The 15077-nt window shown below is 39.0% G+C and overlaps 1 protein-coding gene across 3 annotated transcripts in view; it reads right to left on the bottom strand.

Moving 5' to 3' along the window:
- LOC137967862 (uncharacterized skeletal organic matrix protein 2-like) overlaps positions 1–14425 on the bottom strand; it is a 19040-nt gene extending 4615 nt beyond the window's left edge. Inside the window, exons 1-9 of one of the 3 annotated variants that reach the window (XM_068814458.1) lie at positions 14283–14425; positions 14137–14202; positions 11763–11818; positions 10843–11037; positions 6980–7135; positions 5351–5548; positions 4649–4759; positions 3664–3858; positions 386–568 (exon numbers count right to left, since the gene is read on the bottom strand). In XM_068814458.1, the coding sequence (XP_068670559.1) occupies positions 386–568; positions 3664–3858; positions 4649–4759; positions 5351–5548; positions 6980–7135; positions 10843–11037; positions 11763–11808 (1084 nt within the window). In that variant the 5' untranslated portion in view covers positions 11809–11818; positions 14137–14202; positions 14283–14425. Of the gene's footprint in view, positions 1–385; positions 569–3663; positions 3859–4648; positions 4760–5350; positions 5549–6979; positions 7136–10842; positions 11038–11762; positions 11819–14136; positions 14221–14282 lie in introns of those variants that run through there. The other 2 variants (XM_068814460.1, XM_068814459.1) reach the window with 2 other exon arrangements.
- Between the last annotated feature and the right edge of the window lie 652 nt (positions 14426–15077).

Here is a 15077-nt window from a genome sequence, read left to right as displayed (position 1 = left end):
GTTTTCCTTCACAAGTTTTGCTTGGTAGTGTAAATGAAAAATGGGACAAGGAATCCACCCCGAGATGACCTGCAGCTTTCTAAATTAGTAAGATTCTGGAGTTAAATCATTTTTTAGGGGTGCATCCACTTCTAAGGAAAATCCTAGGTGCGTCCCTTCCCTATTGTTCCATGCAAAAAGTGCGTCACAAAGATGTATGTCATTCCTATCTCCCTACCTCTTTGCATCAGCAAGAAAAGAAGCCTGCTGTTACTTTTCCCCCAAGGTTTCCCAGTTTCCAGAAAAAGGGTTATTTCCGAGAAGATTTTTAGATTCTCAGAATGTATGAAATCAAAGCGCTATTTACAAAGGTGGTTTATAATTACAGTAATATTGCATGCTGTACCTGTTGGTGTGAACACAGTGACCGCAGCTGGTTTTAATTTTGGTGTGTGAACATTACAGTAACTGCCATTTTCTACATGGGTATCACAGCAATCGACGTCACATTCGAGCAAGGTAGTAACTCCAGCATTGGCAACATCGCCTTTCCAAAAACCACCAAGAGTAAAACACACGTCTTTCTTTTCTAAAACAAATCAAAAATCATTTTAATTCTAGTTTAAAGTGATGATTAGTACAAAATTAATTTTTCGTAAAAGAAAGTTGGACCCGCGTGCCGGAAATGTAATTCCATAGCTAAGCGCATGTGACACTTTCATTGCATTTGTACAACGGCGTTTCCACAGACCGAGTTATTTTTAGATTGATTTTCCCGCGAAATAAGATCTTTCCAGCCAATCCAGCCTTGAATGATGAGTTATACCCATGGCATCGAGAATGGATTTCAAAATGTTATGTTAACTAAACAGTAAGTGACTCAAGTTTTAAGCCTTGGTTTAAAAAATAGTCATCTGTTCAATTTAGCTGAAAATTTTCTATTTAATGGTCCGCCGTTACTAAGTTAAAAAGCTTGAGAGAGCTGGGTCGAGGAGAAATCAATAGTTTAAGAATGCAATGCGTGTGTACGCAGCTGAATTAATACACAACACGGGAGTTTCGGACCTTAAGATTTTTAAACTCGTGTTTTTCATATAAAATAAGTGCTTACACGTTAAAATTTTACGCTAGTGAGTAAATGACGTCACTTTTCCCTAGATCCAACCCTCGGTCAAAACTTAGACTCAAAATAAACAGCCTTTGGATAAAACTCAAAGCTCAAAATTTTGCCAGTCAGGTGTTAAGCTAATCAGCTTGATCTATAAAAATTCCCTTACATAGAGTGACCTAGTATTGGACTTGTAGGCTCCTGGTTTATGGGCTTATGGGCTGCTTGTTTAGCTTTGGCCCTGGTGAGCGTCTTGAAGCCAAATGAAAACCATCGAGATTAGCTTCGCTACTGCAACTTTTACTGCAGTTTTTCACAGCGATAAAAATGGAACGTCTGATTAGAAACGCTGCAGTCACTGGAGTACTCTAACCACCTCCCGGTCTTCATCTTCAGTTTCCAGCATAAATAACGGCATTAATAGTAGTACTTGTGCGGAGAAGTGGCGAAGCACTAGTAGTAATAGGTTATACAGTTTTTTTTCTTAAACGAATTAAATTATACACGGAGTATCTGTAGAAATTAGCATGGTATGTTCTTTTTATTCATAAATGCATTTACACACTTTATAGCAATATGCTACGTACCATTACAAATGCTTTTGAATGAAAATGTATTCAGTGCACTTGAGTTCTGCAGCCAATTGCAAGAGGAGAAGACAAATTCATCCCGTTGGCATTGCCTCTAGTGCATCCTTGGAAAACCCGAATTTTAACACGTTGATACCGATAAGGGCAAAGTCCGCCAAGAGGCAGTACTTTACGGTTTGTGCGCGTCGGTTTTCACTAGCGACACAAAGCGCATGCGCAAACATAAGTGGCTTATTCGAAGTGAAAACGAACGACGACATTAGCATCAAAATCAATCACAGCATCCGCCATTTGAAATGTTTAGACAAGGGGAATCTGGAACGAGTGCTTTAATTGGCCAGACTTAGCAAATTCCCTTGTAATTATGCCATGTTTCGTTTCACACAACGCAAGCGAATGCAAGCATAGTTAAGTGACATCTCAAGGAAAAGGAAAAATTTTAATCCTTGCGCTTGTGTTTAGGCTTGCGTCAACCCCGTTTTCACGGTGAAATAATTAACAATTGGCCCTTCGCCCGCTAGTCGGACAGAAAAGGCAATAACAAAGTTAGCAAATGCAAGTTTAAGAAATAATTATTTGGGAATAAAACGAAAGAAAGCGTCACGCTTTTCGCTTTTTCGCTACTCGATGACTATTACTAATAGTCCTCTAGTAGCGTAGCCAATTAAAATGCAGGATTTGCATTAGTCCACTAGTTGGGTGATACCCAACTTATGCATGGGCTAGTGCTTGCACTCGTGCTTGCGTCGCTAATGAAGACCAGGATTCAAGGTCTTTCCTTGCTAATTCGAGACTCTGAGCGTTTTATACGGAAAAGACGGAAAAGTTCTCTTCTCCTTTTTTCGAATGGGTTCAATTTAACAAACAAGTAAATCGGTATTGACTGCCACTGAAACACAGCGTGCAACCTCGTTTCCATTCTCGGTCTAGAAATGCCCTGGGAACGAGGTTGCACTGCGTAATCTGAACTGGTCTAACAGAAATTATTAGAAAAAAACAAACAAACAAAAAAGAAAAACTAGTTCATTGGATAACGCATGATCTTGAGTTTATTCAGTCATCATAGTATACGAGCTACTTTAACATGGCCTACAAATATCTGTAACTGTACAGATCTTTTTTTTTGTCTTGGCAAAATAAAATTAAAGAAAGCATATCCGCTATCTTCTCATATCTAATGCGCCCTCGTGAAATAATTGTTGAATACATTTTTAAGATGCTACCATTGTCGTTCGAGGCCAGTGTTGGACGCGAATGCATACATATTCTTGCATACTTTCTTGGATACGCTTGGATAAACGTCCCGAAGTGTTTCGTATGCTAGCTAAACATCACCGGTACCCCTCGAAACGTTAATTCCTTTCTGGGAATATAATGCCGGATTAACCTATATCTAGGTGAGATTCGTCCCGCGTCCCGCATTTAAGTACACATAGCTGAAGGGCTCCTTTGCTCAGCATCAATTCCAAGTTAAGAGAAAAAACCAGGGTGGACTGAATCAGATTATAGGGAACTTCCATTCCGATTAATGAATAATTTGAAGCTTAACAAAATAATGTTTGCAATCAAATTTGCTCGACACTTATTACTCCAAAATAGCGTTTGGATCGAAAAACAAACAAAAATAAGAAAAAAAAAATAAAACAAAAAAAAGTCTAAGAATCATTTACTTTTCATTTTCAAATTTTCCGGACGCCGCCATCTTGAATATTTCGTACCTGTTACGGTTGCCCTTAGTTATTTCACATAAAGAGCTTTTAAATTGTTTTGAAACATTAGGGAAACCGAAACGTCCAAATAATTATTATTTGAAAACTGGACACTTGAAAACCAAAACAAGCGTTTTTTAAAAAAAAAATTATTTTAGATACACACTCTTCCATTGGAAAAGGCTCGAACAGATTTTATTGTAAACATTATGTTCTTGGTTTAGTGAAGGGCCCCTTTAAAAGAACTGAATATTTGTCAAGGGGTATCGGCACTTACTTGCACAATCGAAGCATCCTCGATAAAAGTAATTTTGAATGATTCCATTCTGATTCCGTCTTCTGCCAACAGCTGAGCCGCAATGCGTGGTACCGAGTGAGTTTGGATCAAGACTACAAATCTGGCGTTGCTGCCTCAAAGAGCAAGAAGTGCCCTCGTCTTCCATACAGTGCCAACACTTGCTTAGATTAGCAGCTATGAAACACAAAAAAATCACTGATTGCAAAACGTGATGATATCAGCACCAAGATCAACCTACCGCCATTCGATTTAAACAAATTAACAAATCGATTCCACGGTTGCCGTGCGTCTGTTGATTAATAGATAATATATGACGTCAAAATGTGGTAAGAACAACAAAGTATCACCTCGTGTATCGCTGATGTTCCTCATACATTTCACCGTCTTCTGTGATCTAAGCAGATGTCCGGCAACATGAAATCTATCGTTTTATATAATAAAGAATTGAAACTCAGGTTTTTATGGTGACGCCAGCTATGCGTCTGGCCTCTAATAGATCATAGGGGAGAACCTATCAAAAATTCATGCATCATTGTGCCTATTATATATAATGCAAAAGTGCTGTACTTGGTCCTGGCGTGGCTAATATCTGACCAGATGTTAGATACTGGTAAGCCAACTAACTAAAACACTTGCAAAATCTTTGTGCCAACACACCCATCCATAAAATAAAAACACCACGACAAACGGGCGTCCATTCGTCTGCTTCATTCTGCCAATTGTGAAACCTAATCACCGCTGAAATTTCTTCTTTGTGTTTGTTTCAGTTTGCAAAATTTTTCCTACTATTAACGCTAGAACGTCCCAACTTTCAAGTCACTAGGTTTGAAAAGTACTGGAGAAGCCATGCTTACTATCCAGCGTCCTCGCGCAACACCCTTCAGAATGTAATAAGGTTTCAAACCTTTGAGGATGACTGTATCCTAGATCAATGCCGTACTTTCTTTCTATTGATATACTTTACCTCCATCGTTACAGTAGCTGCCATTGCAACATTCTATATCACATTCCAATAAAGTGCTGTGATGGAGATACTTTAAGGATCCCGCCAATAATGCACAGGCAGTCTTCTTATCTGGAATAATTAAATCAAAAGAGAGCAAAATCTTTGGTTTAAAATGGATTCGAAAGCAAGGCATAACTTTCCCAGGAGATAATATAATAGGATCCAGGTATGCCATAAACGTAATTTGAGACTTTATCGCCCCATGTTTTGATCTGCTCAAGTTCGCGTTTGAGGGGGATAAAACTTGACTTGAGATCCTGACGATGTTTCGTTTCTAAGTTTACATTGAAGTGAGGTACTTCAAAATAAAGCCCTCCCACACTCGCAATAGAACTAGAGCATACTTAAAGTCTTCTTACGTCCAAGTATTCTACCCACCTAGGAGCCCATCAACCCGAGCCTCAATCTCCCATATAGACCCTTGGAGACAGCCTTTGCCCGTATCTTTTTATTTTTGGACGTTCGAATTCCCGCGAATGCATTATGCTGTCCAATCAGAACAAAGTTATTGTATTACGTCACAAGCAGTCACGCACCAGTGATCGCGTTCGTCTCACAAAATATTCTAAAAATAAAAAGATACGGGCAAAGGTTGACTCAAGGATATTGTCTGGATGGAGGTATCCGGGTGATGGGCTCCTGACCCGCCTAAAGACTCACCTTCGCAATCAATACATCCTCGAACAAAACTGACGTCCACCACACCAGTTAAAACATTCCAGGTCGTAACTTTTGCCGCACTGCAATGGGTTATGCCGAGAGATCGACCACCGCTTCGGCAAGTTTGACTCTGCTGATTCAAGATGCAAGTATAATTGTCGTTCTCTTCACACTCGAAACAGTTCGTTGTCCCTAAAACTATAACATAAATTGCGAAAAGAAATAAATTCTGAGAGCAAGCACAAAATATTTCATACAAATTCACGGTTGCTTTACAGTTTTTATACATTTAATTTCTGAATTTGCACCCGTAGCATTGAAGACTGCGTGCAGGTCCTTACAGTCGACAAGTAAAATTTTTTACCGGAGAACGTTTTTATAATTTTTGGTACCCACTGACAATGAGAAAATATCATAGCAGCTTTTTAGTCATTAGGAAGCCAACTAATTATTCGATGTCACAGTTTGTTTATGGCGCTGCGACAAGTTGAAGGACAGATGTTACACTGCGCAATGCTTGAAAGGTTTGTTGCAAAGTTGAATAAAGCGTTGCGCAAAGCAGAACGACAACGGTTTCTGCAACTTGTTTCGCAACGTTTTTGCCTGTTGCAAGGTATGTTACATTGGGCAACGTTTCGTGCAATTTGTCTCCCCTCGGCATTACGAGACAATTTGCACGACTGAAACTGCACATTGTAACAGCGCCTTTAATTAAATATGAATTGCCGCAGTAATAATTAGATTTTGCTGTCACTCTTCTTTTAGCGGAGTTTAGGCGCGCGCCAATACTCGGTTATTTTATTTATCTTGACATTTGATTGGTTGATGGAAAGTATTCATATTTTTCTCAAATTGGACGGTTTTTTGAAAGCTGAAGTAAACGTCCCAGAAAAAAAACTATCCAATTTTTTGTCTTGATTGTCACGCGGTTTTGTGGCCGGCTACGGCTGCTTATTTTGGAACTGAATTCATCATTTCTGTGGCCGCTCGCGACTGTCCACACTAAATTTATACCTTGCGATTTATAGGCTTTTTGTGTGGAATGATTGTCCAGTCGTGAGCTGCTTTGTTTGACTGTGAAATTGCAGTCGAGTGTGCATGTACGTAATTTCAGTTTTAGTTGTTGATTAAAATTGTTGGTTATTGTTTGCAAGACTTGTTTGTTTACTGTTGTCAGCTCAGGGGTGTTTGACCACAGTAAAGACGATTAATTGTATTTTATGCAGAAGTATAATTATTTCCATGCACTTTTCTGGGGTTAGAAACGGGAGCTCCGCCTTTAGGCTTGGCTAAATCTATATATGAACGCAATTTTTGCAATTGCGTAAAGAAGCTTGAAAAATTCATGACTTCAACGGGGTTTGAACCCGTGACCTCGCGTTACCGGTTCGGGTTCAAACCCCGTTGAAGTCCTCAAATTTTCAGGCTTCTTTACGCAATTGCAAAAAATGCGTTCATAACTGCGAGGATCATAGCTTCACTTGATTTCATATCGGCAGTTCATATATCATTTCATCGTCTATATATTACAGTTATCATTAAAGATAAATTTCTTATCAGTTACGTCGTGTAAGATTGTACATTTAAAAGAAAAAGAAACAAAACAGTAAATAATTGAGATTGCATTACCATCTTTCTGCAACACATTTGTTGCGTTCTGTGTCAACAGTGTTGGATTGCTATTGCAGTTGGTCGTATTACAACAATCGATCTCACACTGCTGTACAACCCACCCCCTGAAACTTTTCAATAACCCACCAAGAGCAAAACAGGCGGCTCTCTTATCTGAAAGGACAACAACAAGACAAAGAAATGTAAGAAAAAGCAAACTCATAATAGCGATAACTTAAAAGAGCTACGAGGAAATTTGCACTTTTTCTTCCGACAAAGCAGTTATATGTTATTACCGGGGAAGAGGTCCGTATGGGGATGCCCCCAAGATCAAGGGCACGTTTTTCTCCCAATACGGACACTGATCTCGTCGGGAAAAATAACATTTTTCTTTTTGTTTGTTTTCTATTTTCCCCCGCGATGCGAAAGAGAGTTAGTACTAGTGATCTCTATAATTTTCGGATCACTAGACTTTCAGCTAGGAAATCCGAACAGAAGAAAAATTTTTAGGGGATAAAAGTATGCCTATATCTACCATTTAAATACTAAAATACGTTTAACAATGCAAAAATAGGGGTTTTAAGTTAGCTGCCCTTAACATTACAACTATTCCCATCCATGTCGATGAATTACGGGTTTATATGAATACGAATTGATTGATATTCTTGCGGTTAATGAAACGCGTCTCGATGATACTATATTTAGTGGTGAAGCTTCAGTTCCAGCAAGAGAAAATGAAGGGACAGAGAGGGAGGCTCAAGGCGTTGGCTGGGATATGTTATGTCCACGAAAGTTATTTTTAGACGAGTGGAAGTCTTTGTTCTAGCCGAAGTCTGTCTTCTGAGACGTCCGCATGCAGTCTTGCCTCGCTCTCAGGTTCTTAGTGAAAAAAGAAAATGATGGCGCACGTGGAAGGCTGATGAATATATATTTTCTTTCAAACATCGGACCGAGGTTGGCCTGCATGCGGACGTCTCGGAAGACTTCCGCTCGTCTAAAAATAACTTTCGTGGACATGACATATCCCAAGGGCTGGACCGGGAGCCTCCTTCTCTGTCCCCTCATTTTCTCTTGGTTCCAGGCTATGCCCTGGAGAGAAAAGATAGAAACAGAACCGGAGGGGGTGTCGCCCTTTCTATCAGAAATACTATCAATTATTAACGTTTAGTTGATCTCGAGTGCGAAAGCCTCGAGTGGATTGGTATTATTGGGAGTACGTGGTATTGCTGGTTATCACTCAAGTGATCAACAGCCATGTTTTTCAACGAAAACAAAAGAAAACGTTTGCATAATAATAGAGTTAAATTCCCGGAGGATTTGGTCGGGCCTCCAACATGGCCGCCGTTTCTTTGTTTAGGGGCTCCAGCATGGCGGCCGTGACGTCATGTGAAAACCGAGAATAGACTCGGTCCCTGGTGCAAATGTAGACGCAATGAGAGATTTTGAATTTCTTGTACAGCGAATCGAATCATTGGGGCTAGAGGTAAATATTTTGGGGAATTTAAATTGTAACGCGGCTGCCTGCGCGCTATGCCCACTAGAATGACATACAAAGAATGTCCTGGAAATTATGCCACTAGCTTATAAATTAAACGTGCATACCCGCATCACTGAAATCCGCGACTACTATTGACTATAATATTGGTTTATTTTTACACACTCAGGGATCTGTCACATCGGAATAAGCGACCATTCTCTAATTTATGGAGTTAGAAAATTCTGTATTCCCAAAGGGAAACCAAAGATTGTGGAGTCACGGCAATTTAGGAATTTTGATGTTAATTCATTTCACGCAGACCTTAACCAGGAGCCCATCTGGAGCGTGCAACTTCCATACAGCGTCTGTGAAACGTCGTTTTCACAAGTAGGTTTATTTTTAGACTAGCCCTTCCCGCGAATTAGGTTAAAAAACAAAGGCAGTTCCGGTTCGGTGACCCTATGACGTCAGCTTCATTTCTTGTAATTGGTCATCGGGCTCCTGTGGAAGTCTCATTCGCGGGAAATTCAATCTAAAAATAAATCGGTCTGTGAAAACGCCGTTACACGAACACAGTAGAGTTGTAGGCTCCGGGTCATGGGTTCCTGCCTTAACTGAGTACCTTCGCACCTAGTTCATTTGGAAGATAGTCCAAATCGTGCCCTGGAATGTTTGGTCAGGTATGTTTTTAGAAATATGTGACTTCCATGCACCAAAACGTAAAAGGCAAGTAAGAAATAATTATTCTCCCTGGTTAACACCAGGAACAAACTGAAAAGGGTTTCAATTATCAACAATTTAGATGCTCATTGGACTGAGTATAAGATTGCTCGAAACAATGTTAATGCTAATATAAGGAAAGCGAAAACTAACTACTATAATAGGTATTTTGAAAGAAATCTAGGGGATATTAAGAAATCATGGAAAGGAGTAAATTCAATATTGGGCAGAAATGTACCAGCAACTGAAATAAACATAATAGATCTCGGAGATAACTCATGTACGACCTCATCAGAAATCTCTAATGCCGCTCGAGTATCACTTTTCTCACATCGGGCCTAGGTTAGAAAATAATATTCCCAAAACTAGTGTTTGTTTCGAGGACTATGTTAAGCCAGCAGGTTCTGGCTTTACGCTGAGTGAGACTCACTGTCGTGTTGATCATTGCTTGGTGAGTTCCCTTCGTGTCGACAAGGCTACGGGCCTGCATATGGTATTTCTGCAAGGCTTTTAAAAGAAGCTTGTCCTGAAATCGTGCCTTCTCTCACGCACATTAGTAACCTATCCATTAGATGTTGGTATTTTCCAGACGAGTGGAAAATTTTCAAAATATTACCTTTATGAAAGGAAGATATTAAGACTTAGTGTATGATCGTAACAATGGACCTATATCTATTCTACCAGTTGTCAGTAAGATAATCGAAAATATTATTTTCAAACAACTTTATGAACAACTTACTCATAATAATTTGCTGGCAGGTTCTTAGCATGGCTTCAGGCCGATTCATTCTACTTTGACTGCCTTGCTTCAAGCAACTAACAAATGGTACTTAAATATTGATGATGGCCTAATTAGCAGTGTACTCTTCTTAGGTCTTAGGAAGGCCTTTGATACGGCTGAACACAGCAACGAACAGGGTTGTAAACTGGTGAAAATAGCAGTACTAACGAAATTTAGTTTTTTGCCGAATGTACTGCTCAAATCATTGCACGACGCCTCAAATAAAGGCTTGTGTAGAAGATTCCCATTTCCCGACGCATTTGTCTGTTTCTTTTTTAATTCGAGGTCAAACGGTAAAAGAATGTGAACACTACTCGTGTCTATTGCTTATTTTAGCCATAATACTGGGTTTGTATTCCATTGTTTGAATCAGTAATAACCCTTTGTAAATTTAAGCATTTTGGACGCAACTGTCCCTACCTAGAGGTACAAATTTGTGTAAGATTTCAAACACTGCGGCTATTGCATCAACTCGAAGCATTTCGCCTGCAATCGTTGTTTATGGGCGATTTCTCTCTTACTTGCTATGTCGAGACGAGTGTGACTGCCAATTGTTTCCACTTACCCGGCGAGAAAATAGTTTGCATCTTAAGTTTTTCAAAGTTATTGTTTATGTTGTACTGTGTTGTTGCAACACAGAACATACGAATGGGTTAGGTGGGAATTCGAGGTAAAGGTAATCAGTCACTTTTTAAAATATTATTCTTCGTTGGTAGTCCAGTCAGCTCTGATTACCAATAAAATGCTTAAAAGTGTACGTTTTTGAGTGGAATTTAGCTTAAAGATACAAAATCAAGCAGAACTTATATGACTTACACAATTGCCCATCTGCTTTAGTTTCCTGTGCGCTTTATCTAACAACAGTGCATGTAGTTAGATAATTGAAAATCATAAGATTCTTACCCATGCAGTCAAAACATCCTTTAACGGTTGTATCGCGGGAAATCCCCAAATAGCCTTCAGTGTACCTTATGGCTGCGGTACCACAATGAGATGTACCGAGCGATAAACGAGATGTGGCACAAGTTTGATTCGTCCATAGAGACATGGTTTCGCAATCCTCTTCAAGACAGGAATAACACTGCTGTGGAATGGCAACTGTTAAAAAAATACAATATGGATGCACGGTTTAGATTTCTTGATTTTCAATATACACCTTTCATGCAACAGGACAAAATTGTGTCTACTGCAAAAACTATTACGTTTTCCCGCGCCAGGTGGATATGCCAACCGAAAATTTGGGATTGCGCGTTTCGAGGTAGTCCCTTCATTTCGATTCGGTTGCATACGCGAGCCAATCAGACATTTCCTTGCCATTTGAGGATGACAAGCGGTTTGACTGTTTACCATACGATTGTATTCGTGAGCTCATTTTTTTGCTTTTGGGTGGTACATTTGTGAAAGCGCTTATTATATGCAACAAAAATCATGTGGACACGTGACAGAAACGATGATTGGGTAACGGCTTGCAATGGTGTTTTCGCGCAATTTTCTCAGCAGGTGCTGTGCTCAAGCATAAGGAGAAGGAAGGAAAGTGCAATGTGTTGCGACAATTTTGACGGGAAGCTGCAGGCTGGTGCTGTCCCTATAAAACTAGGTGTCGAGAACAACAAGTCATACTAAGTTAGTTAATACAAGGAACTCGAGTTAGCCTTAAGGTCTAGAACTTTATTATAACACGGTAAACGGCCTGGATGCCGTTCTTTGGCTAAGGTTATAATCTGCTTCTTTTTATCAAACAATAACAGTTGCTTACGCTTCCGATAAGCATATACAGTTTAAACGTTAAAACATCCTTTATAGGTTGGGGGAAACACACTCACCGACAACTTCCAATACCAGCAATACACAGGCCGCAAGAACAAACATCGCTGTAGTCCTAAGAGAGAGCAACCGTTGCAAAGATTAGCCGTACGCCCGTGAAGTTCAACAAAATGCGTTGAGCTTTCTCTAGGGACTTTACGATCTTCAACCTCAAAGTCGACGGGAACCCTAACTAAAGAGACAAAATTTAATATATAGCTCTACTCTTTTAATTTCTTCACAGTTTCAGGTACTATATTGCTTCCCTTTTCTCTGCAAATCTTAAAAAAAAAATGAGTTGTTTGGAAAACTTGAAGACAAAGAAGCAACATAAAAAATAAAAAATAAAAAATTGGCATGCTCTCAAAACCATTCCTCCCAATCGATTATCCCGATAGTCAACATAGATTGCAGTATTTATTGTCAGGCTGGACTAAAAGCAAAGCCTGAATTCGCAATTAAAACTGATGTTCTCGTCGATATCTCTTCGTCATAATACATCTTAAAGCCGTCTTGAAAACCACTGTCACATATGTACGTAAAAAATTGGCATGCTCTCAAAACCATTCCTCCCAATCGATTTTCCCGATAGTCAACATAGATTGCAGTATTTATTGTCAGGCTGGACTAAAAGCAAAACCTGAATTCGTAATTAAAATTGATGTTCTCGTCGATATCTCTTCGTCATACTACATCTTAAGGCCGTCTTGAAAACCACTGTCACATATGTACGTAAAAAATTGGCATGCTCTCAAAACCATTCCTCCCAATCGATTTTCCCGATAGTCAACATAGATTGCAGTATTTATTGTCAGGCTGGACTAAAAGCAAAACCTGAATTCGTAATTAAAATTGATGTTCTCGTCGATATCTCTTCGTCATAATACATCTTAAAGCCGTCTTGAAAACCACTGTCACATATGTACGTAAAAAATTGGCATGACACTCCAAAATCGTATGGTACCAATATCTGGAGTGCCGAGAACACTTCAAGAGATGTGCTCAACAACCCTATAATTTCTGACACAGTGCCTAATATGCCTTCCTTTTGTCCTGTTTACACACGAAACGTGTCGTGCCGTTTCCGAAAAGATAGGCTTTTTTGCTAGAGTAAAGCGTGCTAAGTGTTGACGATCAGAAAATGGTAGCATATTGTACCTCTCGACGTGTTCAAGTATATTTTGTAAAATCAGTTTGTACGAATTATCGAAGTTAAATGATTTCGATTCCCGTAAGTGGCATTTTTTGTTTGATAGTTGCCTGCAGGCTTCAGTATTGCATAAACGCCAGCAAGATCAAGATGGCCGGGGCAAAACTGAAAGATGTCTTTTTGCAGAGAATAGGGTTTTCAATATTCCGTTGGGGATAAGGAAAACCGATATTTATTGGCAGAAGATCAAAGACTTTTCCTTTTTTTATAAGTGAATACTGATAGCTGTGAACAATGAGAATAGTATATTCACTTTTGTTCAGTTCATTAGCCATTCTCAGAAACTAAGTATAGGAAATCGCATGAACGAGATTACGGGCGGGAAAGAGTAATGTTTTCAACCTTCTCGGCTCGTGCAAATTTGGAAACTTTCAAAACATCACGAGTGGCCATAAATAATGAAATGAAGGAACAAGTCTATACGCTTTTTTAAATTATATACTCAACAAAATAACTCAGTTGCTGTGTTTCCGTAGCAACTTCCGTATTGCACTCTACAACCTCTTCGGCAATCTGTAATCTATTAATGCACTTGTCATTAACCAATCAGAAACGTCATATTCTGTGAGTAAAGAATAATGAGGGAAAAGGATGGTTTTACTTAAATAAAAAATAAGAAATATGATTTTGTGGCTAAGATTTCACACGGTGGAGACATATTACATTGCACAGTCCAACCACGTACGAATATCACGTGGGATTGCACAAAATACCGAAGGTAAACGAAAACGAAACTTAACGACAACAAGCACATCTTCCACAACTTTAGACGACCAACAACATCAGGAACAAAAACAAAACAATAGCAGAGTTATATTGACCAGGCATAACAGGAGGTGGATGCAAACCGCTCAGGGCATCGACGAGTTACTAAATAAATTGTTCATCCACAGGCAAGATGTGTTACGACATGAGTTTTCGTTGAGGGAAACGGTTTACAGATTAGCTAGAATTCGATCCAATCATTTAAATTCCGAACAAAAATACCTTAAGGATCTTAGAGATGTACAACTATTATATTTGCAAGAAAGATGAGGATAATGGAGCCGGTATAACATGCTTTCACAGAAAAAATATCAAAGAAAATTTCCTTACAGCCCATATCCTTTTTCTTCATTAAATTTTACGTCTTTCTGGTCGGTGTCTTAACTTTTCTTAGCAAAAAAAAAAAGGTCATATCTTACTTCGTGCCAAAGTGGGAGTTCTCGGATTGCCTGTCTTCCTCTCAGACGAAACGAAAGGAAAGGGTACTGTTGATTCAATCAATGAAAGTAACTGGAAAAAAAAAAAAAAAAAAAGAATTCGCACAGCCATACTGCGGAAGACTTACCTGAAAATCTGTCGAATGCCAAAGGAATTTCAAGTCGTTTTTTGTATTAAGCAAATGCTTCAAATGATGGATTTTAAGAAACCCATTTTCTATATTCTTATTCACCAATTTGTCCACCAATGGATCGAAAGTGCTCAAACAACTCGAAAAGACGTCAGAGAGATAAGCATGAGTTTTTTTTCCTTATATTTAATGAAGCTTAATTATATTTTAACGGAGCCTTTAGTTAATTGTTTGTCGATGAATTCGGTGCGTGGTTTATATTAATTAGGAAAACCTACTGTAGCCACTATAGAAGGAAAACCGCTAGAGCTATTTTATGTATAAACTCTCCCAAAACCCGCCGGATTGTTTTCAGTAGCAGGCTACCTAAAACCAAGTAATGAAAGAAGAATCCGTGGGAGCCACGCTTTTAGGGCAAAGAAAGACATTTTTAAGTTTTCTTTCTCCTCAAGAACAATTAATGGATAGAACCGTTCCTTCTCGAGGATATTGTCAATAGTTCAAGTTTTAATTTTTCCATTGCTCTAGTTTTACTTAGATTCTTTACAGTTTTTAATATTCCCGGCATTGTATTAGTTTTTATTCAGATGTTTACAGTTGACGTGATATCTCGCGATTTTTACCGACTTACTGAATAAAGTGTAGATGTAGATTTTGATATATTGATCATGAACGACATCTTAGTAATACGTTTGCCATTGAACTCAGTTGTAACAAAACGGTGCTGTGATCATTTTTCCAACTTCAATCTTTTTTCACCCCGTATATCATTGGAGAACTTCAACCACAAAC

The sequence above is a fragment of the Montipora foliosa genome, chromosome 8 (genome assembly GCF_036669935.1).
Source record: "Montipora foliosa isolate CH-2021 chromosome 8, ASM3666993v2, whole genome shotgun sequence".
Classification (NCBI taxonomy): domain Eukaryota; kingdom Metazoa; phylum Cnidaria; class Anthozoa; order Scleractinia; family Acroporidae; genus Montipora; species Montipora foliosa.
The sequence above is the reverse complement of the archived record's forward strand: the minus strand, read 5'-3'. Positions and strand labels throughout refer to the sequence as shown.